We start from the raw sequence: 27,995 nt of genomic DNA, 5'->3' as shown, positions 1-27,995 counted from the left end.
GCCTGACCGTCTCATCCGTCCACCTGAACACAGCCTCCGGGGTATCAAAGAAGTGGGTCTTGGATTGGAAGACAACCCGAAGGCGGGCTGGGTATAGCAATGAATATTGGATCTTCAAGCCCCGCAGCTTAGCCTTCGCCGCCAGGAAGGAGTGGCGTTGCTGCTGTACCTGTTTGGTATAGTCCGGGAAGATCATTATCTTGTGATTGTCAAACAGCAGAGTCTCTTTGGCCCTCGCTTCCCGGAGTATAGTGTCTCGATCATGAAAGTTCAGGATTTTAGCAATGACCGGCCGAGGCCGTTCCCCCACCGGTGGTTTCTTAGTTAGGGCTCTATGTGCACGTTCCACTACGAAACAGCGCGACAGGACATCTGGGGGAAGCCAACCCTCAAGCCACCGTGTCAAGAATGCATCCATGGGCCCTTTCTCGCAGTCCTCTGGAAATCCTACGAAGCGTAGGTTATTTCTCCGCGCCCGTCCTTCTGCATCTTCGACGCGCAGTACCAGCCCCTTCTGGATTTTGTCCATCTCCGCCACTTTCTGTGTCAATGCGCCAACAGCCCCCTCCACTCCCGTGATCCAGGTTTCAGTTTCCGTTATGCGGGCAACGGCGTTGCGGAGATCTTGTCGTAGCAACATGACATCAGCTCCCACTGCGCCGATCTTAGCGTCCAACATGTCCCTTCACTGTGTAATGGCTGCCATCAGGGCCGCGTTGTCTGGGCCCGCGCTCTGGCTGCCCCCAGTAGCCCCAGATCCCCCACTGGGTCCAGTAAATTTATCAATTGGCCCTTGCTTGGCGGAACCATTACCACCCCCGCCTCTGGTCATGGTCAGGAAATGCAGGCGGGCTGCTCCGTGCCCGTGGCCGACCCTCCACACTCCGCAGGTCAAAAGCAAGGTCCACCCAGAGGGTCCAAATCTGCCGACACCAAGGCCAGGAGGTCCGCAGGGCACTTCGCCGCCCCAGATCACCACTACCAAGCGCCTCCACTGACCAGGCACTCAGCGTGCAAGCGTCACCAACGTTCCACGGGCCAGGACCACAGCAAAGCCCCTGACCCCGGGCCTCATGCAGGGCTCACCCGCCCTACCAGGAATCTCCGTATGTAATCCGACTCCTCACCTCCATGCGTCCACGATACTGCTGGCTCCGACGCACCTGCACCGCTCCGGCCGCCGCCACCGCACCGGCCCGTATCTGAGGGTCAGGACGGGCACAGCAGGGCAACCGGGCTCAGGACGATCAGGCAGCGCCGCTTCACCGGGCCACCCCGGCACCCACACAGAGGAGGCGGCGTCTGCTCCTGGACTCCTCACACCGCCGCACATGTAAGCCCAGCAGATAGGCGCTCTCCAGGACAATTCTGGCACCACACTGCCTCCGGGGCCACAGGTCTTACCGCACCCGGGGGCCAAGTTACAGGAGTCCACACACAGCTGGGCCACCAGGCTGAGCACGTCCTTTCGCGCGCCGACACTCCGTCTCCAGTCCCGAGGCAAGTATGGCCGCCGGCAGCCCAGGGGGACCGGACTAGTCCTCCGATCCGAGGGCTCACCCCCGACACCGCTCCCTCGCAATCCTCGGCCGTTTCAGTGTTCTGTAGGTGGCAGGGGGCTCCGCTGTTCTTGCCCCGGCCCACCGGCGCCGTCCGTTGCAGGAACACAGTGTCCGCCGGCGTGCAAGCCGGCCGATGTCTGGAGCCTCCGGCCGGGATCGCCGCGAAATCTAGGCCCCGGCTCTCCGCGCGGTCTGTAGGCCCAGGGGGCGCCGCCGCCACCAAGCATGCAAACCAGGGACCAGGGACCCCAAATGCGGCACCGGAGGGTGCACTCCGTCTACCACTGCCTCCGATATCAATGCGTGGCTAAAGGCAGGTTCGGGGTCAGGATAAATTTAAGGATAAATGGCGGGCCGGCGGGAGCTCTAAGAAGCTGCGTCCGCCATTGTCGCCCTCGTGGCCACGCCCCCCGGGACAATACTTTTAAAGTTGTTCCAAAGAGGGGCTCCCAAAATATATTGCCCAGGGCCCCACACATCCTTACGATTTCACAGAGCTCATTACTCATGGGCCCGTATCTGAGGGTCAGGACGGGCACAGCAGGGCAACCGGGCTCAGGACGATCAGGCAGCGCCGCTTCACCGGGCCACCCCGGCACCCACACAGAGGAGGCGGCGTCTGCTCCTGGACTCCTCACACCGCCGCACATGTAAGCCCAGCAGATAGGCGCTCTCCAGGACAATTCTGGCACCACACTGCCTCCGGGGCCACAGGTCTTACCGCACCCGGGGGCCAAGTTACAGGAGTCCACACACAGCTGTGCCACCAGGCTGAGCACGTCCTTTCGCGCGCCGACACTCCGTCTCCAGTCCCGAGGCAAGTATGGCCGCCGGCAGCCCAGGGGGACCGGACTAGTCCTCCGATCCGAGGGCTCACCCCCGACACCGCTCCCTCACAATCCTCTGTCATTTCAGCGTTCTGTAGGTGGCAGGGGGCTCCGCTGTTCTTGCCCCGGCCCACCGGCCGCCGTCCGTTGCAAGAACACAGTGTCCGCCGGCGTGCAAGCCGGCCGATGTCTGGAGCCTCCGGCCGGGATCGCCGCGACATCTAGGCCCCGGCTCTCCACGCGGTCTGTAGGCCCAGGGGGCGCCGCCGCCACCAAGCACGCAAACCAGGGACCAGGGACCCCAAATGCGGCACCGGAGGGTGCACTCCGTCTACCACTGCCTCCGATATCAATGCGTGGCTAAAGGCAGGTTCGGGGTCAGGATAAATTTAAGGATAAATGGCGGGCCGGCGGGAGCTCTAAGAAGCTGCATCCGCCATTGTCGCCCTCGTGGCCACGCCCCCCGGGACAATACTTTTAAAGTTGTTCCAAAGAGGGGCTCCCAAAATATATTGCCCAGGGCCCCGCACATCCTTACGATTTCACAGAGCTCATTACTCATGGGCCTGGGAAACTGGGGAGGGCGATGCTAATTAATACTACATGCACGAATTCAAGAAAGTTTGTTTGCGCATTACAACACCTGTCTTAAATTGCCTGCAGAACTTGAAGGAATATTCTTCCAAGCAAGCACTGATGAGGTCTGCAGCAAATGGTGCATGTTTAAACAACCTAGAACAAAGCAAAGGCATCTGAGGAACACAAATGTGTTTTAAAAGTAGTTCTCAAGACTAGCAGAATGACACAGACAGAAAGACACTTGCCCTTTGTACTTGTAGTCAGGTAATACTTTTGGGACAGTGGTAAGTTTATACATATCAGGGCATGATGGGACTATGTAAGAATAAATCTGATCATTTTCTCTCAAAGTGGTCTTATAGAGCACACACGCATACCCAAAGGGTGTCCTAGCGCTGATAGGTAAAGAGAAGGCACTGGTTTACGACTGGAAAAGGTGAGTTTTCAATAACTTGAAAGGTTAGGTTCAGAACGAATGACTGGAGGGAGACTGTTCCATGTCTGTGCAGCCACCAGTCCGTGGTCTGCTGAATTTTGCGATGCTTCCAAAGTGCTGGAACACAGCGATCTAGTAGGGGAGTTACAATAGAACAAAGAAGTCCTGTAACTTCTAGGCACGCAGCAATGTAGCGCTTTGCGGCACAAACAGAGAGCCTTCAAGACACCTCGTTTCCATACAAGGAGCCAATGAAAAGTGGTCATGTGAGATTAATCCCTAGCTTATTTGCTGAGATCTAGAATGATCCTGGTCGCAGCATTCTGTAGAACTGTAGCCTATAGGAAAGATGAGTGAAGGTGACGGGACCTACTGAGTTGCAGCAGTCTAACCTGCTAGTAATGAGTTTTCTTTGAAGCAATGGGTCCAATAGGCATGATTTTCCTCAAGACCTTCATCAAACAGCAGCAGGTGCTACTTAGTTTATCTATATGTGCTTTAAAAGATAGAGTGTTGTAAAACATTACTCCTAGATTGAGAACACTGGATTTGGGAGTAGAGCATACATCTAAACATTCAGGTAGTCGGTGGACCGGAGAGAGGAATTTCCCAAAACCAGGACGTTAGTTTTGTCGGTGTTAAGTCTGAGTGAGTTGGCATTCATACAGCTGGCCACAGGTTGCAGACGGTGTTGGACCTGAATGGTGTCCGACCACCTTCTAGGTACTCTGTGATTTGAGTATGTAAATGTGTGTGTGTCTTGTAAAGCGCACTGCTACCCAGAGGCGTCCTGGCGCTATAGACCACTGGGGAACCCGTCCTGGCTTTCCCTGTGGGATGTTCCCTCCTGGGTATCTCCAAGGTGAAAACAGGCATCCCCGGCGTTTGTGGGGGGCCGATGTGGAGATGAGGCAAGCTAATGCCCAGAGTTGACGAGTGTGATCCCTGGTTAGAGTAGGCACCGAGGCGAGAATTATCGAGTCCGCTGACCCTGGTTCACGACCCTGCCGCGTCGGGAATTGAACCCTGGTCCCGGGCCGTCCTCTGCTTCAGGGTCTGCCGCCTCGAACCAGTGAGCCACACCACTCCATGTATTATCAGTGTAGGAGTAAAATTGAAAGCTAAAAGGAGCAATACGATTGGCTAGTAGTGCCACATACATATTGAAGAACATGGGGCTCAGATGAGCCGTGCAAAAACCGCACAGCTCACCTTTTTAAAGGTGGAGCAGTAGTGTGCAGACACATTATAATTCCTTAATAGAAAGTTACACATGCGCAGGAGATGGCCTTCTGTCCAAGGCTCTCTAAGAGGCATAGAAAAAGCTTTGACTCGAGCTATTTTGATGTTGTTTGTTTTACCAATTATAAGGATGGGCCTGCATGCCACACCATACAGTGTGCTGCATACTAACAAAGCTGAACTGACTGAAGTCAAGCTTCATGCCAAGAGGTCAGTTGGAAGCTGTGGGTGGGTACAGATGAATTGGAGAGGTGGGAACAGTCCCTAAAAAGAATTTTTAAGTTATTTTTTGAGGGTGAAGTTGAAATCCCTAAACCTTTTTGAGAAGGTCAGACTCGCTCACAACATTTTTAAAGTTTGCGTCTGTATGGCTATAAGTTTGCTCTATATGGCTATAGAATCTAAATCCAGTTTTCCGCTATGTTGATGGCACCATACACTTTCGCAGATGCAGCAATAGTAGTATTTTCGAATACTTAGAAATAGACCGTACCATTATTTTGACAATTCTGGCCCACCATTGCTAATGCATTCCTTCATTTTAAAGAGAAAGATTAGTGTGCTATTCTTGAAAAACATAATTTACAATGTAAAACATGTTTACTTCAGCAGCCTTTTAGTGCATACTACAAGAGCAACAACTATTGGACACCAGGTGCACAGCTCTGGTAAAACAACAAGATGTCCTTCTGACTTCTGTCAGGGCTGTTTAGGGGACCATACAAAATCATGAGAGTTGACCAGGCACGGCCAGGTGCCCCCATAGCTGACATGGGTGACAGACGCATGGATCATGGATTGGAGAGGGTCATCTGAGGGAGGTGGTGATCAGATGCCTCTGGTCTCCAGTGGAGGGCCAGCTCCACTTCAACTTAGGGAGCTATGAGCCATCCGTTAGTCACAATGGAGTCCGCTTGGAACCTCGTGACGCCGCCTATCGGTGGACAGGAGCACTACTACACAATTCTCTGGTTCTAGTCCGGCATCTGAGGGATATTCTAAAGTGAAGAATCTGTGGTTAGATAAAGTATCCAACGGGAAGAGTATTACGGAAGGTAAGTAACTTGTTTGCCTTTCTACAATATTCTAATTTATAGCTGATTTGGTTTTCTTGCCTCAGTTCTTATTCTTAATGGCAAATGGAATACATTTTGTGAGATTTCAAACTGTTGCTAACAAGCTAATACAGTTGCATATTTAATTTGTTAAATATATGTTGCATCTTCAGTATTTGAAGAGTTTAGTATAAGTGGGAATGGTGTAATCCAAATTCATGTGAAGGGCATATTGCAAGTGTCAAAGGAGTTGCCTCACCTTTTAGGAGCGTTTGATCCCTAAATGGTCTCGGAACTCCTTTTGACTTGGAGAATCCTCCTTGCATACAGTTGTGGCTACTTTACCCCTTAAATGAACAAGTTTCCTGACCGAAATCTGTTGCAAGAATTTTATTACTACTATTAGTACTTCAATATTATTCCATTCCGTTTTCAGCAGTCTGACATATACAACATGCCTCCGCAGAACCAGCAATTCAATCATTTTTTTTCAACCAAAGAAACCAGAACTCGGGTAGGAAATGCCCCTCCTGCAGATTCTCAAATTGAAAGAGAACTTTTTCAAGGTAAGCCAGCTTATTATCATAATTGGCGAAAATATCTAAAATCAACAAAAATAAGGAGAGAGATTATGATAATTCCAATTGTGGTTGCAAATTGTGCACCATCTTTTTGCGAAAAAAAAGGAAAATCATTTTGCATACCACCTTGTATAGTAAAAGGTCGGTTAACAACATTCCAAATCATAGTGGGATGTAAACCGACCTGCCTCCTCAATATTCATGAAGTAGGTCGCAAATTGTGCCTCACTATGTTTGGATGCAATGACAATGATTGTGACACCCTGTGAAATCAGTAGGCCACCATATCTGAGATCACGTTTAAATTCTTTTTTTTTTAATAATTTGTTTTATTAAAACAAACTTGAGTTCAAATAAACAATACAGTGGGCACAGAAAATGAAGAAATAATAGCGACATACGGAGGGGAACATCACGAGGTAAGGGGAACATTTGATTAAGAGCAATCTGGTGGTGTACAGATTTCACCCCGATAACTATTCCAAGGGCTCCAGATACGCGCCCATTTTTTAGGGCAACCCCTTGCGACAAACAGTCTTCTCCCTAAAAATACACCAGTCGAGATCTCTCTCCCAGGTCTCCAACGTAGGTGGTTTAGCAGCTCCCCACATTTGCGAGATGTTTCGTTTGGCTATCATGAATCCCAGGGTGGCCCATTGTGCCTGGTGAGTGTTAAGGTCTTTGTGTTCCCATATGTTCATGAGGCTACGTCTCGCCTCCGGTGAAATACTGGTGTGTAGTACAGTGAGTATTACCTCGTGAACCTTGTGCCAAAAAGCGCTAACAAACCTTCATTCCCATATGATGTGAAAAAAAGGTTCCTAGCAGGCTGGACCCTCTCCTGCAATCCCCTCTGTCAGTGACCCCCATGTGGATCAAGCGCGGCCCGGTAATGTACACGCGGTGAAGGATTTTTAGCTGTACCAATCTGAGGAGCACCGGTATGACGACCACTCTAGGGGAAGACACCGCCTCCTGCCAGTCTACATCATCGATCTCAATCTCATCTCCAGTCCGCTTCTCCCTTAATGCCTGAAGGCGATCAGTCATATTGTTTCAGTTTTTTCTATATTAGGGAAATCGTCTTTTCAGGAAGGTGGCCATCTAGGATTCTGTCCTCTAAAGGTGAGGCTTCAGGAGGGGTGGTACCTGCTGGTAAAAGCGTTCGGAGTGAGTGTAGGATTTGGGCATAGCTTAAATACTCAGTAGTTGCCAGGACATGTTCGGCCTGTAGTGTGTTGAAGGATTTAACTCCCCCTTCCCCCCAGAGGTCTTTGATTTGTGCAATGCTGATGAGGTCCCATTTGTCGAAGCCTTTTGACCTCCATAGGCTGCACAGAGATTCAGAGTCCCAAAGGGGGGTCGCCAACGTCAGTTTACGGCTCCACCCGAGGGCATTGGTTGCGTCATGCCAAAGCTGGACTGAGTGCTTGGTGGGGCCTGTCAGAATATATTTGTTTGGCCACGAGTAGAGCTCCATATTGTAATTACCTCCAGGGAGGAGCCATTTGTCCATGGCGTAGCCTGGGTCGTTGCCTCGTTCATAGGTGCCGTGGTTAATGGCGGCCAAGTGTGCAGCCCAATAATATTTTTTAATTTCAGGAAGGCTTATGCCACCATCATACCAGCTTAGGGTCAGTTTATTTAGGGCAATACGTGGTTTACCATCCTAAAGTAATTCTCTCTGAAGGCCCTCTATTTCTTTAAAATATTGTTGAGGTACCGGGTCAAGAGCATTTTGCAGAGCATAGAGTAAGCGGGGCTGGGACATCATTTTAAACAGGGCAGCCCTTCCCAATAGGGAGAGGGGACGCGATTTCCAACTTCTGATGTCTTTTTTGAGTCTATGCAGGGGCGGGAGGAGATTTTGGGCATATCGGACCAAAGAGTCATGAGAAATAAAAATGCCAAGCTATTTAAAGCCTGCTGTGTTGATCTGGATTGGGCAACTTCCATTGGGGGTAAGAGGATCTCCCCTTAGGGCGAACACTAAGGATTTACCCCAATTGACCGTAAATCCGGAGAATCTACCGAACACTGCCAAGATGTCCAGAACTACGATAAGGGATTTCGACAGGGAGGCCAGATAGAGTAAAATGTCATCCGCATAGATTGAAATGCGGTCCTCCCACCCGAGGGACCATCTCAGCCCTCGTATCATCGGGTCCTGTCGGATCCAGGCATCCAGTTGTTCCAGGGCGAGGGTAAACAAAAGGGGAGGGAGAGGGAAGCCCTCGCGGGTTCCCCGGCTGAATGAAAACGTGGCTGACAGTTTATTGTTAACCACTACCTGTGCCAGGGGTTCCTGATACAGAAGAGGCACCCACTGAGTGTATTTTGGCCCAAATCCCAGTTTAGCCAGATCAGCCCAAAGGTAGGGCCATTCAACTGTGTCGAATGCCATGGTCCCGTCTAAGGACATTATCACAGCTGACTCCTGCAGGGTTGAAGCTCCGCCCATCACCCCATGGATCCTGCGTAAGTTCAGGGCCGTGTTTCTGTGTGGCATTAAGCCAGATTGGTCCGGGTGCATCAGGGTGCTTATAACTATGAGCAGGTGGGTAGCCAGAAGTTTGGCCAGGATTTTAGGTTCAGCGTTTTAAGAGGGAAATTGGTCTATATGAGGCACAGTCAGTCCGGGGTTTCCCTTCTCTGTGTATGTTGACTATAGTGGCAATCCTCTGTTCCCTCTGTGACTCCTCAAACATCGATTTCAGGTGCGGTGTGAGTTTATTGGGCTGTAGTTTATATAGCTCAATGGGAATGCCGTTGGGTCCAAGGGCTTTGCCCGGTTTCAGTGCACGTACTGCTTGCGCAATTTCATCTGTAGTCAAATCGATGTCCATAAAATCGCAGTCAGCTGTGGGGAGGCAAGGGAGCTTAATGTCACGTAGGAGGTCTTTTGAGTGTTCCTCAGTGTGTGGAGTCACTGTCGAATATACCTGTTGAAAGTGAGTGGTGAATCTGTCTACTATGTCTTGGGGTTCAGTGAGAGAGGAGCCTTCGTCATCTTTTAGCGCAGGGACTAGTCTGCTCGCCCAGTCCTTCTTATCTAACCAGGCTATTAGTTTTCCTGCTTTGTCGCCCAGTTCATATATCCTACCTTGACGTTCTCTAATTAGGGATTTGGCTCTGTCCGTGACCAGGGATTTATAATCGTGTTGTTTCAGGCTCAGGAGGTGTAGCTTCTCTGGTGGCATGCCCGCTTCTAGATCACCCTCAAGCCGGTAAATGTCGGCCTCAATGTCTAGGATTTCTTTTTGTTTTTCTCTCTTTACCCCAGTGATCAAGGACAGAGCCTGACCTCGGATCACAATTTTAAAAGCTTCCCATAAGGACTGGGAAGAGGATACAGACCCCACATTTTTGGTGAAATAATTGTCTATGGCCTTGAGAAGGTTTGTTTTAAGTTTCGGATCTTTAAGGTAACAAGGGTTGATTGGAGCCAGCCTACCCACCGTGGCTTGACTGAGTACTATGTGTGTCTATAAGGGAGAGTGATCGGAGATGCCCCTGGCAAGGTGATTTGTGTATGAGCAATGTGGGCTGCCGAGACCAGACAATAATCCAGACGCGATAAATTATGATGGGCGCCCGATTGAAAGGTGTGTTATATCTGATCTGTATAGTAAACCCTCCAAGCGTCCACCAACCCCATAGTGTCAAGGAATTCAGGTAACCAGCTAACAGAGGGTCCTATTTCCCTGGGAGGGTAGCGGTCTAGTATGCCCGAAACCACTTTGTTAAAATCACTGCTGAGGACCAAGAGGTCGTATAGCCCTCCTGTGTGCCTGAAATCACAGTGTATCTGCCTCCCTCATCCGTCCAGACAGAGCCCACCTCAAGTGGGAGTGAATTTTTTACCATAATACCGACACCCCTTGAGCCAGATGTAAAGCCTGTGTGTGCGACCATTTGGTACCCTCCCCTGTGCATTGCTTTACAGAGGTTTCCAACCAGCTGCATCTCTGTAGGAGAACGATATCTGGGCCTGCCGTTTGATATACTGAAGAACCACACTTCGCTTGATCTTATCCCCAAGGCTTTTGGTGTTCCAGTTAAAATCTTAATGCATGATGGTGAATGCACACCTTCCCTTTTTAAATCGATTAATTTTGAGCTTTAACTGCCTTGAATCCGTGCAAAACAGCGCCGTGACCGTCCCTTTTCACAGCTTTACAAAGTTGCTTCAAAGAGGGCATCTTGCGTGCCCCCAACTGCTGCACAGCTGAAATGTGGAAACTTTCCTCCAAAGTGACTCAAATTTATCCAAGTAATCCATAGTGCTCCACGGTAATCTCATACAGTGATCAATGTACTCCCAATATTTTAAAGACACTCCAGAGACAGCCAGATGATGCTCGAATGTTTATTACGCATTTTCATATATCCTATGTTGCCTTAAACTTGAACATAGATATGTGCTTTTGACATTCCTTCGAGCCAACACAGTAATAACCCAATGCATTTCGAACTCTTATAAGTTCTTCCTCAGGGGTACTGTAATAAATTGAAAAAAGACTGTATAAGCAATAAATAAAAAAACACCCATTTTAACTGTGCATAATTCCATGAGCAAAAAAAACTAACTTTCCCATCAAACATTGCCTCAGTGCCGAATACCAGTGGCACCGGCACTGATCTCACTGGGTGGCCAGGCTGGGATGTTGGTGGTGGCCAAGGTAAGTAAATATAGACACCTTAAGAATATCTTGGTGTCACACCACTCACTCTTGACTTCGGTGTGACCTATCAGTAGGCTGAGAGAGACCGAGACAAAGGGCGGTCTATGTCCCCACCGGCAGGCTTATACAGTAATGGAGTCTATCCTTGCTCCATCCCCTCACTGTCTGCAATCAGGGTGTGTGCACACTGTGCAGGATGAGATCCTGCCTCCTAGTCCTGTGGTGGTGGGGGGGGGGGGGCTTTCCGCGGTCGATCCACGCCGCCTACTCAACACTTCAGGCCCCCCCCCCCCCCACAGTTTTGTCTCACTTTCCGTTTTCACTGAGTCTGGCCGATGGCACTGGAAGCCTCGCCCGGTATGCCTCAGTTGGGCCGGTGTCCGCACTCCGCCACCGAGCACTGAAGTGGTGCTGTTAGGTCTGCAGTTGGGCAAGCGTGGCCTCAGGGGCACCAATGAAGTCATCCGCCCCGGGCCCCCGCCCTCTGGGATGTGCGCAGCTGGCGCTCGCCGGTATCGTGGGCCGCACCTCCGACGTCACTCTGCGGCGAGGCCCCGAAATAGAGTCCCCGGCTCCACCGCTCGTGCAGGCCTACCGGGACCAATAACTCCGGGCTCGAGGGGTTGTTGGCGGCGGGATCCAGCCGCAGAGGCTCTGCCTGCGATCGGGTGTGCTTTCCCACTACGGGGGGTCAGGATTAGTGTTCAGGATGTCTGGGGAAGGAAAGGGCTCACAGAGCTGCTTGATTAAGCGGTCATTACGCTCCGGGTCTTGGCCACGCCACGTTTTAATTTTTTAATGCAGTCAGTGTTTCTTATAGTTAACAGGTCTGCATTTCAAAAATAACTGCCGACTCCCAAACAAAAAATGTACGTTCACAAAGGGGTGGAGTCTTCCTCCCCTTTCTGAATCTGTTACCGTCTTCTTTGGGAAGTCGGTTTCATTTCAATGGTTTGCAACCGAAATTGTTGTCACAAACCATTTAAACATCGTATTCTGGTTTGCAATTTGGATTGGAGGCCCTGAACACGCTCCTTCCAAGTTGCAATTTGTCATGCCTTTCTAAACCCATTTTGTTATTCAGTAACCTGTTACTGAATCGCAACGCGGATTTAGTACATTTAAAAAAGCCATTTACCGAACTACTGTCGATTAAGCGAATCACAGGCTATGTGACTGCTAACTTACTTTATACATCTAGCCCCATTTCCATTAATGTCCTGCAGGAAGATAGCTGTAACAAACCCTGTAAATTAAAAACAAGAAAAACATACATTATTGTTGTTTTAGTCGCTACTGACATGCATTTATCTGTGCCTTTTGTGGTCCTAGGGGTTAGGAGTGGGATCCTCCTGGTGGTGTGTATGGTAGACCCTAGGGTTTTGTTCTCTTCTTGGCAGGTAAGCTACAATGAAGATTTAATGTACTTTGTATTAGGAACGGTGAGTTTGGGTCTTTCGCTTTGTAGTCTAGTTTAACCCTTTCGATGCTCATGACGAGCTCAGCTCGTCATGATGCACAGTTGAGCTGTGCTGATGACGAGCTGAGCTCGTCATGACACCAGCAAAATGGCAATTTCCAGCACAGGGGGGGAAAACGCCTAGCAGCCAAGGTGTTAATCACCTCCGTAAGGAGTTGGAGGGACAGGCAGGTTGTGCTGGTTATTTTTCTTGTCCTCCTAAGAAAACAGCACTGGCACACCCACAATACTTGATCGTCAGGTAGCTCAGCAGATTAAGTGTTGAATGGCATTTATTTTGGATTATGCAACCAGACTAGAGGAAGGACAGTGTATCTTTCTTTTAGTTCTAACATCTCAGCACCCAAAATAACTAATTGCCTCATTTAACAGAAACTGATAACATGCAAAGTGCATGTTAACAAAGAGCCATTTAGTTATGATATAATAGGCTATTTATATTGTGCACAGCTACTTCAAGGAGTGTCCCGTCGCAGTACTAGCTGAAAAGTCGACAAGGAAGAAATTAGGCCTGCATGATAAAGCAGGTTTTCAGTTTTTTTAAATAAAAATAAAAGCCCTGGGTCGCTCACAGAACGTAATTCAAAGGGAAGCCGATTCCAAGCAGACACGCCTAAAAAGTTAGCGATCTATCTCCTGCTCTCTGTCCCCGGATCCTAGGGGTGCATGCCAGATATTTGTTGGTGGATCTTAGCTGTCTTGGAGGGTTATAAAAGCTGAATCTGGTTCTAAGATAGATTGGTCCTGTATGATAGAGGGCTGCATGTACTAGAACCATGGCCTTGAATGTAACTCTCTCCCTGATAGGGAGCCAATGGAGATCCTGAAGGTGAAAACTAATATTTGCCTCACTTAGAATATTAAGCAAAAGTCGAGCTGCTGCGTTCTGGATCACCTGAAGTTAATTCATGAGATACTCCGGAAGGCCCAGATAAAGGGTATTACTGTAGTAGCTACGGGACGTAATCAGTGCATGGATAACTGTTTTCTTTGCATGAAAAGACAGAAGAGGCAGAAATTACTTTAGGAATCTCATGATCCCAAAACAGGTCTCTAACAACCTTTAATTTGGGAGTCAAATGACAGTCTGTTACCAAAAGTAATTCCCAAATGTTTTACTGAATCTCTTTGAAGATCGGGCAGGGGTGCATTATCTGGCCAACAAGATTGCCAGAACTGTGTCTGGAACTCCCCAAAGTGGAGCATTTCAGTTTTTTCCTCATTACATTTCAATTGCGCCTTTGCTAGCCAATGAAAAACTGCAGCAACACACATTTTAATATAAGTGCCCTTTAATTCTGTTCCCTTAATCCAGGAGAAGAGCAACTGTGTGTCATCAGTTGACAGCCATTATTATATTTATTATATTATATTTTCTATTTCCTACTTCATAATTGTGACCGAGCTTTGAGACCTGCTCTGAGGCCCTGAGACCCTCAGAACAAGGTTTCAATCTCTTACTTGTGGGACTCTCGGGAGCAGTTGCCGCCAGCTGTCCCCATGGACCACAGCCTAGTTTCATGGGCCCCTTTTGACATTTTGTCGCTGCTTCACACAGCCCAACCTCACATATGGCAAACCAGGAATTCGCCTTGCAGTTCGTTAAAAATGTAGCATGTCAGCCTCGTCAACATATATCTTTCGTAGCCGAAGAGAGACACCCTCTGAACATTTCACCTTATGAACTTTCGCCTTATGAAAAGTCACATGAGACTGAAAAGATGACAATCCTCTGCCTATCCATATAAACATGGTATCACTGGCAAGGTCTTCAAAATCTTCAAGGGAGCATTAACCATGTGATTATATAGCATTTAAGGCTTTTTCCATCACAGTTTCTCTCTTTGTTCTCGAGGGGTTAGGTATTTCGTCAAAGAGGGATATCGCGGTTTCACAACTAGGTCACTCTCTAGCCCAGAGATTAAATTGGATCAGCTCTTTCAGGACAGTAACTAGCTCTCGCCAATTCCCTCAGATCTAATAAAAAGAGCCAAGTTGAAGACAGTACTTTAGGGAGCACTTTTTAGTAGCAATTGTAGTGCTTTCAAGTGCTAAATCAACTGACATCCATGCAACCAGTAACACCCCTGGTGGATGAAGTGAATGATACTAATTTACAGTAGGAGGCACACGTCCTTGCCTTGTGTGAGTCTGTGACACTAGTGTGAACTCTGTTGCTGCTGCTTCAGTGCTGTGGTTAGGGGCTGGCCCACAAGGAGGGAGACAGGCTGATGATACCTGAGACAAACATTAGGAAAAGTGGACGGCGGCCAGTTCATTGGGAACAGCCACACGGCGACCTCTGAGTGACAGGCATGGCGCGACTCAAGTGTGCATGTTAAGAGGGCGTCACCTCACATCGAAAAAGACACACACCGGACCCAGTCGAGCCCAAAAAGTAGACACTTGCCATTCGGTGTTTTCCCCACGAATGGGAATAACGTCACCTATTTGTGCGGGATCCCACGTCACGAACACTACTGCATTTCCTGTCGCACAAACATCAACAGCTTCACAGACAGTTAATTCATCTGCCCCTTGCCTCAATCACTTCATTGTGAAAACCAAAAAGCATTTTAAATACATTTGCTTTGTGTGCTCTAAGAATAAGTATTTTGCATGGCCCTGAGTTTTAAGGGCTAAAGATGAATGCATTTTTTTATTTCATGATTTATTAAGGTATGGAGGCCGCCTTCTGTTTCAAAACAATGTGTCAAATGTTGCAAGCTAGCAAATCTAATAAAATGTGCACCAAGGATGTGTGACTTGCACCAACTAAAATCTACAGCCATTTGCACCTACCCGCCTTCATTTTTGAATCTCTGTGGTGTATTATGTATCTCCTAATGAAGGAATGGACCGATGTCTGAAAATTCAGAATCCTTCATGATTCTATCTCCCATTTGAAAAAACATGATTAATGCCTCTTCTCTGTCCCAATTCCCCTCCGAAATATACCTCCACTACATACAGGAAACCTTAAACACCTTTTACTTGAAGATCTTGTTGCCCTGGAGTTCCTCAAAGCAACTTCATGTGTCAGTGATACGTTACCCCCCTCTGTGGTAAAAGCCTTACCATTAGCTGCAATTAAGTCATTCCTAAACATTAACACCTCACTCATAACTTTCTCATTGTCCCTGAAAACTGATCAGAACCTCCTATTATTCTAAATTCCCATCCTTGGTCTTCGTAATCCTGCCCGTTACCATCACCCCATTCCCTTTCCTCTGCACACTCCTAGAGAAAGCAGTGGCATTGCAACTCCACGACCAATCTACTTCATGCCCTCAATGGGACTTCCACTCCTACTATACCACAGACACTGCAGCTACCAGACACTGGTGGAGCTCTTGGGATCCCTGATGAGAGCAAACCCTGCTTTTTGGTCTTCCTTGGTTAGCCTACACCAATACATCTAGATAGACCTCTACCTGTCTTATTCACAGTCCCCCAAGGCCCCATTCTTGTCTTGGTGTTCTTCAATCTTTGCATAGTGCCCAGGAGCTTCTACTCTACAAACAAGACCTCACCATTACCCTAAGAACATAGGCTGAAACCTAAGATTTCAGCCTATGTCCTTGGCATAAACCATCTAAACACTACTCATTATTGGTATCTAGATGTCTTCCATTTATGACATACTCATTTGTGACAGGAAGTACTAATCCCAGAATGAAGACCGTTTTACCAGCACATACCTATAGGAATTCTCCTCTACCCTTTCCACCAACTCACCACTCCAGTACATCTTCATTCACAGCTGGCTCTTATTCACAGAGCATGTCAAGAAGAAATTCCAGACTACTTGGAAGTATCTGAGACTTAGACACCAGGCCAAGCTCTTCCTCGTGCTCTCTCCGTAATGTCCACAAGACTAGCTTTCATTCTTTCACGTATCCACAGGAGCAACACCCAACTCAGTGGCCTCCCAGAGTCTTCCCTCACCACCCCCTGATGGGTATACTTTATGCCTAATCACTCGCCAATGCAAATGTTACCATGGCCTTTCTGGGTAAGGTCCAAGCTTTAGTATTACCCTCCACTATAAATGCATATGAATAATATATACCCGTTTTTATTTAACTTCTAATTTTTTTTTGTTTAAATGCATCACATATGCTCTTTTGAGTTAACCAGTATTTTCTTTTAAACTGACCTTGAAATTTAAATATTGTCCTTGCAATATAAAATAGGATTTTTCGATTGAATATCTAAGAAGATGACCCTTAAAATTGATTGTCCTACGATAAAAAATATCCTTTTATTTTATTGAATAGCTAAGAAAATAAACTATGACCTTTGGAATTGCATGATTAAAAGGTTGAAGTGTTTACACTCAATCAGGATTTGGGGGGCAGCAGAAGCACACTGTGTGAACCATATGTTGCACAGTACTATTTTACTTAATAAATCAGTATTACTTTAAATTAATATGAGAAAAACACACAAGTTGTCTGAGTAGCACAAAAGAAGTAATATTTCACACTGTACAAATAATGATCCCTTTGGCTGTATAAACTACCCTTTCCATGATGGAACCCCAAGGCTTTGGGATTGCATTTTGCACTATGGCAAGATTCCACCTTTATCAACATATGCACAACATGAAACTCCCACATTTACGCAAAGAATGCCGCCGTAATTGAAATTTAACCTGGGGTTGCCTAACCTTGCTTTTCTATAATACGTCTGACAGTGCAATCTCTATCTGCTGATCAGCAAAGATAAAGTACAAAAGAGAAAGCACAGTATTACCTGACAAGAGAGGTTGATGATATGTTGGAAGCATTTGTGAGAGATATAGAAAAGATCTGTGACATTGCCTTCAAAAGCCACACTAGGCAATGTTTGCTTTCCTTTGGTTGCACATAGACCAGGGCACCAGCCACGGTTATTTAGTTAAACATGGCTGTCCCTGGTTTAACCATGTTTTCGTTCCATGCACATTACTGGATATGTAAAAGTGTGAGGATAGTGAAAAAAAGTTTTCATATTCAAAAGATTTGTATTTGTACCTCTGGAATACTCTGATGTATTAATCAGGTGCCATTAATATCTCTGTGAATGGTTGAGTAGTTTGCTGTTTTCAGTAGAAAGTGTGTGTGGGCAACTTGCTCAAGCCCAACTTAGGTTTAATACTGTCATTTATAAGCCTTTATAACTACTAAAAACCTCTCTTTACAGTTTTAGGTGACTTGGAGAGAACTCTTGTGCAAGAACAAACTGAGAGCTTTAGCGCCAGGGGAACACCATTCTACACATCCAGAGGACAGTACCGGAGTGGATACGCAAGTGAAAGGGCACACAGCAGCTTTTTTGGAGACCAGAAGCATTGCAGCAGAAGCTCAGAAACCTTATTTCCTCATAGCTCTGTGAAGATCAACCCCAACGACTCCTATAAAACACATTCCACTTTCAGGCCTCAAAAGTTTTATGAGATGTACTCAAACAGGCACCGCACAGCCACGAAGCAAGGCAATTTTCAAGAACCAAAATCAAATGAAACCTCTCCTGGGTCTCCAAGGTCCAGGCACAGATCACAAAGTCCTTTAACTGGTTTTGGGAAATTGTCAGTAAGTAGTTTAGATCTTCCTTTCTTTAGACAAAGTAGCTTTGGGTTTCAGCATAGAGGAACTCCGAAGGAGTCAAAAAGGGCACCTTTATCTGACATTGTATGGACTCCACCATCATCGCCGTGCAGGCCTGTAGAGAATTCTGGCACTGTTTCCAGGTCCCAGTCTTTAATGGATCTCACCAATATCGACCACGACCAAACCCCAAAACCCTTGCAGCAGAACAGGATGTATGAATTCTACCGCTCACAACAGAACCTTCCTGAAAAGACTTTTGGAAAAGAAAATACATTTGACAATGTTTTCCATGGGGAAGAAGAGACAAGTCAGATATTTAACAATAAATCAGAGAGCGAGCATTGCAGTCATGTGGTAAGTGACACATCGGAACCCAATGACAACGACATCCCTTGCCAAATCATTGTGCCAATGCAAACTGAGGACACTTGGGATGAAGGGAACAAAGAAAACTGCCCTGAAGCAGATGGATATGACAGTGATGCCACCATTCATTCCTCTGATACAGTGAGTGAATCCGGCTTGGATGTCATTGAGACTGATATAGATGAACAGCAGGCAACATTGCCCGCCATTCCTGTATACGAGGAACCCCAGTCGACACCTGACTACTTATCTCCTGCTGCTCAACTCACTACTCAACATGAATGTTTGTCTACTGCACAGCACCACTATTCATCCTCTGCTACTTTTGAACATAATTTACAGCATGGGCCGTCATGGCCTACTGAGTCCTCTTTGCATCACATGTATTCCTCTTCCACTGCTGCTAGATTTCCTTTGCAAAACATAGGTTTGACCGCTGCCACTCTTGAACTCCCTCCACAACAGTCCTATTTATCTTCAGTAGCATCCACATTCCCTACTCAGCATGAACATTCACTCTCCACGTTACCTGCTCTTGCTGACCATGAATATCCACCCTCAGCAGAATACAAAAACTCTCCTCAGCAAGGATATTCATCATTGTTGGCACCTGACGTCTCCCACCTGCATGGATATTCATCATTAGAAATGCCTGTGTCTCAAACACAAAATGACTACTCATTCCTTGTTTCTTCTGACCTGGATTCAGACCAATCATCTGTTGCCATTGACCCTCCTTCACAACATGGATACTCCTACTCTGGTTCAGTCGATTCATCCTATTGGAACTATGGGTATTCCTCTCTTCCTGCCAAACTCCCTTCTGATTATGACCATTCACTTCCTGCTGAAGGACCTTCACAGTTTGAACTTTCAAGTCTCACTGAACTTCCTTCACAAGATGGGTATCCTCCTCACACACCTCCTTTATTGCATTTACAGCATGAAAGCCCACCTAGTGCTACTGAGCTCCCTTCACAGCATGGCTTCTCCCCCCCTGTGTCTCCCACAGAAGCAATGAATGTCAAAGGTGATATAAAAGAACACACTTCACAAAATACTGTGGCTTCTCTGTTGCCGGAGGATCTTTCAGGGGATACTTCTGCTGCAACTAAAACTTCTCATTCTTTCTCTGAAGCTGTACGTTTAATTGTATTAAAAAAGACCCAATCTGGAGTCCCTCACACTTCTAACTACATGTCTCCAGCAGGATCTATTGCACAGCATAGTGCAGTAGATTATTTGGACTGCCAGCCAGAACTTCACACTACTAAGCTGGTCCATAAAAAACAGATGAAAGCTTACAATTCAGACCAAGAACACATCATGCCACCTGTATCCAGGTCACACCAAGAAGATAATATACAATCAGTGTTCAATCATGAAGACAAAACACATGTTGCAGACAACAGTAGTTTAAGATCTACAAGTCATCATAATTTCACCAGTCACTTGACACCCAATATACTTCCCTGTGGGTTATCCGATCAAATCTGCGACAGCCAGAGTCCACCTTTCTATAATTCTACAGATAATGTGATTGTGCCTAGGACTTTCAAGGCATTGGATTCCCTTGCCTCAAGAGACCAGCCCAAATCCATTGCACTGCATAGCCATTCTCCTGTGCCCTCTCCTATTGATGCCTTCAAAGACAAGGCACAGCCTTCTTGGTCACAAGAGATCACTGACTTAATCCCTGTCACAAAACCAGCAGGTAGGGTATATCATGCAGTGGATAAAAGCGGCAACAATCTGAGTCAGTCACAGACAATCAAGCATGACCTACTTTCTAGAAAGATGACTCACTCCCAGAGCTCCCTTGACAAATCCGATGCAACCTTGCACGGCAGCTTGCCAGATATATCTAGTATGTATGCAGGGTTGGATCTTGCCCACTCTGAATTACCTACAAATGAAGACTGGCTAACATCAAGTAGCAGAAGAACTGCCTCCCGGTCATCAGCTAGAAGAGTCAGGCGCTATAGCTCCTTTCTTTTGAAGGCATCATCTGTTCCAAATTTAGATCTGATGGAAAGTGTTCTGCAGACGTCTTCAGAAAGACTAGACATCAAAGATGATCATTTAAAAACACCAGTTGCAGATACTCGCATTATTCGCAATCCTCCAATTCAGGAGCAGAGTACACCAAGGCAATGCAGATTAATTGGTGATCGAACACCTAATAAAGTACATTCACAGACAGTGCCTGAAGTCACAAGCAGCATATACCAGGAAACATTTGAAAGACCTCAAACTCTGCCAACCACCAGTTTAGAACTTTCTTCTGATTCTGTGACAAACGCAGAAGCAATTTTTCCAAAACTAGAAACACCACCCACTTCTTTATCAAATTGCAAAGGTTCTGATTCGCTAGTTCTGATTGGAGCAGCATATCTACCTAGAAATGGTTCAGTAACAGATCCCCCTTTTAAATCAAATCAAGAGCAAATAAAAGCCCGGAATTGTGACATAAGTGGAAGTGGGACATCAAATGCAAATTCTCTAAACAGTTACACTACACCCATTTCCACAACTGTGCATTGCACCTCATTCTCTGAAGGCAGAGCAGGGGAATCGCTGCCAGAGTCTGCATTTTTCTCCTTGTCTAAGCCTAGTGCTGCCGCATATCTTTCTGACCTAACACCCACCACAGTACATCAAGACACTAGGGCTTTGAAGGCAAGCACATTTGCTCTATCCAATTTTGAATCTGGAGTTTTTAATGGTGTACATGAACCAACTTTGACCACACACCAACCTGCGGCTTCATCTAGGTCAGTAGAGGCTGTTAGATTTGCAGAAACTCATGGAAATGAGCAGAAACCTGAAAAGACCCCTTGTTCCAATTGGCAACAGACAAAAAGACAAATGCAAGAGGTTTCTCTAGATATGCTGATTAATGAGGAGTTGAAACCTGCTGAGAGCAAAAGTTTTCAGTCAACTTTTCCCAGTTATTCTTCTTGGATATTGTCTGAACCTTCAACTTACACTTCCAATAATTCAATTAAAGTACCTCTAATAAACAATGGTACCTCTAATATGGAAAAATCCTCTCTTGATAGTTTTAAATCACAGATCGAGCATTTACTTAGCAAGCCTGCACATGACAATAGTGTTCAGTCAGAAAATACAAATGTGTCTGTCTCTTTCACTAGTAACACACCTCTTCTTCCAGGCAGAAGAATTTTAGGAGACCATTTGCCGGCAAACACAGCAAGTGGTAGACTTTCTCTCTCTTCGGATCACAAAAGCAAGCCTGTTATGTTGGTGCAAGAGCAACCAGCCCAAACACCAAAGCCATTTGTTTTTGATGAAGATAAAGAAAATATTGCAGACACAATTGACTTAACTGTGCATTGTGATGTAAATACACACGCGGTGCCTAGCAGAACACCTAAAAAAGATCCGTTTGATGCACCTGGTTGTGTTACAAATGCCTCCACTAAACAAAAACCCTCTCCAGAATTGCCATTTCACCTTGGAAAAGTGAGTTTCTTTCCATCTTCAGATGAAGCAGAACAGCAAAATTCTTTGCAGGAATATAAAACAAAAAGTACAATTTCAGTTATCTCTGATCAAGATAAAATTGAGTATCATGAATTAGTTTCAGTCTATTATACCTGGCCACGTAAACACTCAAGACCATTGGCCAATGCATTCTCTGATGCACCATTGTCTATAGATAAAGACCTTTCCTCTCCAAACAGCTACCTCAGCAGAAAGCAGGAATTCCATATTGATTTGGCAAATCCTGCTCTTCCTCATACCGGGTTTTTAGGTAAACAGCAGTCCACGGATAGTTTATTGTCCAAAATAAGTTTTGAACACAACATGAGCAGCATTAATGCAACTGCCAGACATATCCCAGCTATATCACCTTCAAGGGGTGATAGCGAACACAGTATACTGTCACCAAAAGATATCTATTCCATTAAGAATGTTTCACCAAACTATTCATTAAACACAATAGACTCCCTGTCTTCTGATCTAGTGGCCTCTGATATTTCTGCCCATGACCAATATTTAAATTCACAGGTTCCCCCAGGGACTGCAGATTTCGTAGACGAAAAGAACTGCGTATATTCTATGCTCAAAAGTCCTGAAAAGAGACAGATATCTTATCCCAGCCAACCTTTGAACTCTTTCTCATCACAACAATCTGAAAAAGGCTCTGCTTTTCAGGAGAATTTTCCAGGCACAGTCAATCCATTCCATTACCTACGAAATGCAAACCTGGAGAACAGACAGGCAATTCCACAAAGGAAGGAAGATTACAATCAGAATATTTTGCAAGGGAATTCAACCTGTGGTGTTGATAACAAGAGCCACAATGGAAAGCATTCTAGCAAAACTACACATGGTTCGGGATACTCACAGATTATTACCGATGCACAGGTGTTTACTTGTAGGTCAGAAATCCAAGACACATGCCCTGTAGATAATGAAGGAGCTCTCAAAAACAGGGTAGATGCTGTTGTTGAGTTGAGAAAAACTCAGAATGTAATGCATCCTGTTTCTGAAAATGTACTTTCTGAAGACCTGTCGCTTGCAGATTTAAACATCAACTCACTAAAGCCACTTAATTTTCGGCATGCTACAATAGACCGTGCCACTCCGTTAGATTCTCATGAACTACAAAAAACAAAACCAGTGCAAATCCAGCCTGGCACAAAGTTTAGTGTTTTTCATGAATATGTCAATAATCTTGGCAATAACCACAGTCTTTCCAGTGAAGATCCATTGCATGACACCCCTCATGAGCAACCACCAACTCCACCTGCAACAAATGCAAATAGATTTACCTTTGATTACACTAAAGACAGCAGTTTTGATGGTGCAAAATCCACAAATGAAAGTTATAGTACAATCAACTGGGAAAAGATGTATAAAGTGAGAACTCGAAAACATTCTTATCCAGAGTCCTTCCACGATGCCGCTCCAACCAGTGTTACCTTACGTCGAGGAAAAAGTGACAGCTATGTCCAACTTAACAAACAGAAGGCTGTATCATCTTCCAGGAGTCCTCTCCATTCCCTTGAAGAATTTGGAACAGACAATCCACGATCTAGCTATTCTTATGATAATGATTGTACATTCTTGAAGAAAGCAAACAAAAACAATACGCATCAAGACCCCAGTCATGTACCTCTTTCACCCGTTGGAAACTTCACAGAGGCAATGCTTAAAAACACTCATGGCCAGAAAAGCAGTTCCTACAGGACTAAATGTAGCGGAAGTGACCCTACAGTAAATTACACAAAATCGTCATTTTTGTCAAAAAGCTTCCCAGATGAAACAGCTAGAACCATGAATGCATACAGACTCAGTTCTACTCTTGAAAGCCCTGAAGAATTCGATGACCCCGGCCTTCCTGCTTATGATTGGCCAAGTGATCACAGTAGGAGTGTTCAGGGTCCTGTGAGTCCATTGCTGCCTTCTGAAACTGATAACTACAGCTCAATCAAGTGTACCAATTTGGGTAAAAGTACGTTGACGGAGCAAAACATTTTTGGGTGGGGGATGAAACCTTGGGAGGAAGACCAGCACGTTCATAGATCAAAAAGTTTAAAAAATTTAAATTTGCAAGGCCGACATTCTTCATTCACAGACATCAGGAACAAGCCCAATGGACGATTTTCTGCCACTACAAATGTTGAACAGGCCTATGGAAGGCATCCGTCTTCATCTTCTATGTCCCAGGCGTTTAAGTACAACAGAAAGTTTAGGTCTCATTCAGAACTTATGTCTACTGATGAGAATGACAATTGGCACTCCTCTTCACACAATACCCCAGGTTACCGTTCCACAAGAAGTTACTCTACCTCACCGACTGTCGGATTTGGGATATTTGGGAAAGAACAGCAGTTGGCTTTCTTGGAGAACATAAAGCGGTCACTCACTGAGGGGCGCTTATGGAGACCGTGTTATCTCAAAAACCCAGGATTCCTGAGGAGGGAGGCAGACAATCCTTTAGAGACTACTCTGTTCCCAAACTCCAGTTTTGATGGAAGTACAATTAAAGTGCCAGGGCTGCCCCCAAGAGAAACTCTCAATATCTATCGGGATGACCCTGTTGTTTGTTCAGAGTCTGACACTGATACCACAACAGATGATGAATATTACCTTGATGATATTGAGAAAGAGTCAGAACTATGACCGCAACATTTTGATATTGTTGGCTACACAGATCTCTGAAAGTTCACTGTGGAAACTTTCAGTCGTGAAACTATGACGTGCTTGGTCAAAACCTCATGTCAGTGGGATGTTCGGCAGTGCTATAGACAGCTTAGTATCCATGGATAGCCGCTTTCCATTCATTACTCAGCATGTATGGTACCTGTCAAAGATGGACCTATATGTATTGCATTATAGTTTGTTGCTCTCCTTTAGAAATAATACTGCGCGAGCATTACAAAAAACTCAGTCTCATTTAGATGTTATCACGTGTTTTTCCAAATCACTTTACTTTTTACATCTACAAAGTACAAAAACATTAGGAATTGTTTGGCAATGTTGTTTAGACTCTACTATATTAACTTGAATGTTGCATAGCCACACCAGTTGAAGAATGAATTTAAACTTGAAGGAACAGCCTTGTAGTGAGATATGAGAGATGTGTACAAGTAGTATGTGTAGAGGGATCAGGAGAGGCATGTAACGATGGGTGAACAGTGGTGGCTACGAATCAAATGAAAGAAGAGTTTGGAGAAGGGACACACTAGACTTGAAAGCTTTTCTGAAGGAGAAAAGCGTGTAGGAGTAGACTTTACAAAGTCTGGAAGAAGGTGGAAGAAAGTTGAGCAGTTAAAAAACAAAATGGAGTGTCAACACAGGAAGTAGTTGTACAGTAGAGTGTTTCATAGGCAAGTGTGAGATATATTAGCCGTGCGTTGCAAGTATGTAATTTGAAGATTTGTGGATTGTTGAAGCAAGACATTAGGAAAGGCTTTGGGCAGTGGAATATTAGCTAGACCTGAGAACTGATGCCAGAAGCCTGGTGGCCAAAGTACAGAGGTAGGCAAGGAGGAAAAAGACACATTCATAGATGTTCATAGATGGTTTATCAGCACAAGAACATGGAATGTGCCTGTGTTAACAAAGACACATGTTTTTAGCCGGAGAGATTTGGCCTTGCAAGGTGATAATGAGTGTAGGAGAGAGGGGTGTAGAGACTAAAGAATTGTGAGATGATAACATTATAAGACATGGCAGTTCATTCTAAGTTGGAAACATTTCTTTTAGATGTCTGTAGTGCAGAATCTAATATCCAGAAACAGTCTGTAGTGCAGAATCTATCTGTGATTCAGAGCTGAATTTAGGAAGGAAGAGTGGAACATAAAACCAGAGTTGGTCTAAAAGTGAAACAGTGGATTAGGTCTCCAAACAGGGACGTACAATGAGGTTGAAAGGTTACTAAGCATTTAGGATTATGGCAATGCAGTATGTATACAAATGTATCTGAGACATAAGTGTGTCATTACAATGTACAAATAAGGATCTGCTTCAAATGTAACATGTAAACAGGGACACTGCCACTGCGCTGTAGCCTAAGATTGAAATATTTGGAGATATTGATAGCAAACTGAATTTGAAGCTACAGAGAGTTACAATATGATAATAATAACGCTCATAACAAGATGGAGGTTTAACTAAAATGTTAAGCAGTATTGGACAGGCAATGAATGTAGCTGACAGAGAAGGGGAACCTATACGTTTGAATTTTCTTGTGTCTTCTATTGACTGTGTGCACATGTAGCAAGAACGGACAACACATTGGCATGGTTCCATTGTATTTGCAGTTTCACATCCAAAATTCAATTGATTTGAAATCTTCATAAAACACATACTACATCCCCAGTTACTACATTTGAAATAATTCTTAGTGGATTAGCTGGCATAATGGTACATTTGAAATAATTCTTCACAATGGAAAATATGACTCGCTAGTTGGAAAATAATCGCAAGTTAAAAACCTTCGTAGATTCATATGAACTCTTCAGAAAAAGAGTCGATGCCTGGGTTGTAAGAGAGACAAGTAAAACGTAAATATATTCATGAATGTCTGTCTCAGGTAAAATGTGGTAAGTATATTGTGAAGGTAAGGATACGTGTGTAAGCTAACCACAGCACTTCTCCTTGACTGTTCTGCTACTCATCACTTTACCTTATGCAAAGATTTAGTAAGCGGAAAACATGGTTCTCTAACTACATATGAGTGATTTCACTTGCCTTAATTGCACCAGAGTACTGTGTATGAAATTACAATATATTCCATTTTTGTTTGAGCACTTTAAAAAAAGCAACATTACATGAGATGGAGTGTGCTAACCATAGGAAGAATGTGTCTACTATACTCAGTTGGGCCTCTATTTGCATACCCTGAAACTCTTCAATGTGTACTTCAGACACATGTAAAGTAAATGAGTACTAACTGCCCTACTCTCACTAGTTGGTACATGTACGCAGCACATATGGCGTGCAAATATCTGCAGGGAGGCACCTATACAGATGCACTTTTTTTTAGTTATATGCACCACAAAGCACTAAAACGTAAAGATTTTTTAGCGGTGTAAATTTATATGACTGAAAACACTAGGAATGTCTTAGACAATCGTGACAGGACACTGAAACTGACAACTCTCATTTGTACTTTTTTAAATTTAACCAACAAAACTGTACAGTTTAAAAAGCTAAAGTGTTTTATTATGAAAGTTTAATATAAAGTTTATTTTCTGTATATATTTTTTCACTTTTTATTGTAATATATAAAATTATTTTGTAAATACTGTGGAGGTAGCTTGGATACTTTTATATCATGTATATATTGAATACAGATCCAGGCAAGGTTGTACTGTTTGTCCGTTTGCTTAAAATGTAAAATATGTACTTGTTTCTCATGAACATGTTTATAATTTATATATGCCTCTGAACCATAAAAAAACATTTTCAGAGTGGTGGCTGCATTTGTTTAAATCTCCATGTACAAACTTACAATCGTTAGATTCAATGGGAAAAACGTGCATTTTACACTCACTTGTACGCATTTACCAATGTCTTTAGTAAATATTGCATTTTATTCTACGCCTGTGCAGACTGCTTGCATTTTACAAAGATGGAGCCTAGGATCAGGCATAGAACAGTGGACGAGTTTCATGACCATGTGAAGATGTCAACTAAGGCAACTACGCTTGTTGAGCAAGCATCACTGTATAAAAGGAAAAGCTGAAACCTACTTCAAGTCTTAAAGGGGAAAACAAGTACTGATGCGCTGAAGCACATCTTGTTACCATTATTTGAATTAACTAGGAGCAAGCACACTTACACTTACACTAACCTCGTTTGTAATCACCTGTAAATTGGAACTATTAAACTACTATCTGTTAAAGAGCACTTATGCATAAAAAGTGGCACTAGTATGTAATAAATTTATCAACACATAGATTGAAATGTAGGGGACAAATATAGATAATAGTCAGTGGCGACTCCTCCGTTGAGGCGGAGGATCATCGCCCCACTAAAAAGTGGCTTCAAAAAAATAAAAATAAAATGGTAATAAAGGAACTTTATTCCCATTTTATGTTTCAAAGC

General features: G+C 44.9%; 1 protein-coding gene across 1 annotated transcript in view; it reads left to right on the top strand.

Moving 5' to 3' along the window:
• The window catches only part of LOC147663683 (uncharacterized), a 180,860-nt gene extending 153,499 nt beyond the window's left edge, over positions 1 to 27,361 (top strand). The window contains exons 5-6 of the mRNA XM_086950267.1: positions 6,138 to 6,267; positions 17,635 to 27,361. Of these exons, the coding sequence (XP_086806393.1) occupies positions 6,138 to 6,267; positions 17,635 to 24,563 (7,059 nt within the window). The 3' untranslated portion in view covers positions 24,564 to 27,361. The remainder of the gene's footprint in view (positions 1 to 6,137; positions 6,268 to 17,634) is intronic.
• The last annotated feature ends 634 nt before the right edge of the window (positions 27,362 to 27,995 follow it).

Source organism: Lissotriton vulgaris, unplaced genomic scaffold, assembly GCF_964263255.1.
Source record: "Lissotriton vulgaris unplaced genomic scaffold, aLisVul1.2 SCAFFOLD_1615, whole genome shotgun sequence".
In the NCBI taxonomy this organism is placed as follows: domain Eukaryota; kingdom Metazoa; phylum Chordata; class Amphibia; order Caudata; family Salamandridae; genus Lissotriton; species Lissotriton vulgaris.
Note: the sequence above shows the minus strand (reverse complement) of the source record. Positions and strands in the feature narration are given on the sequence as shown.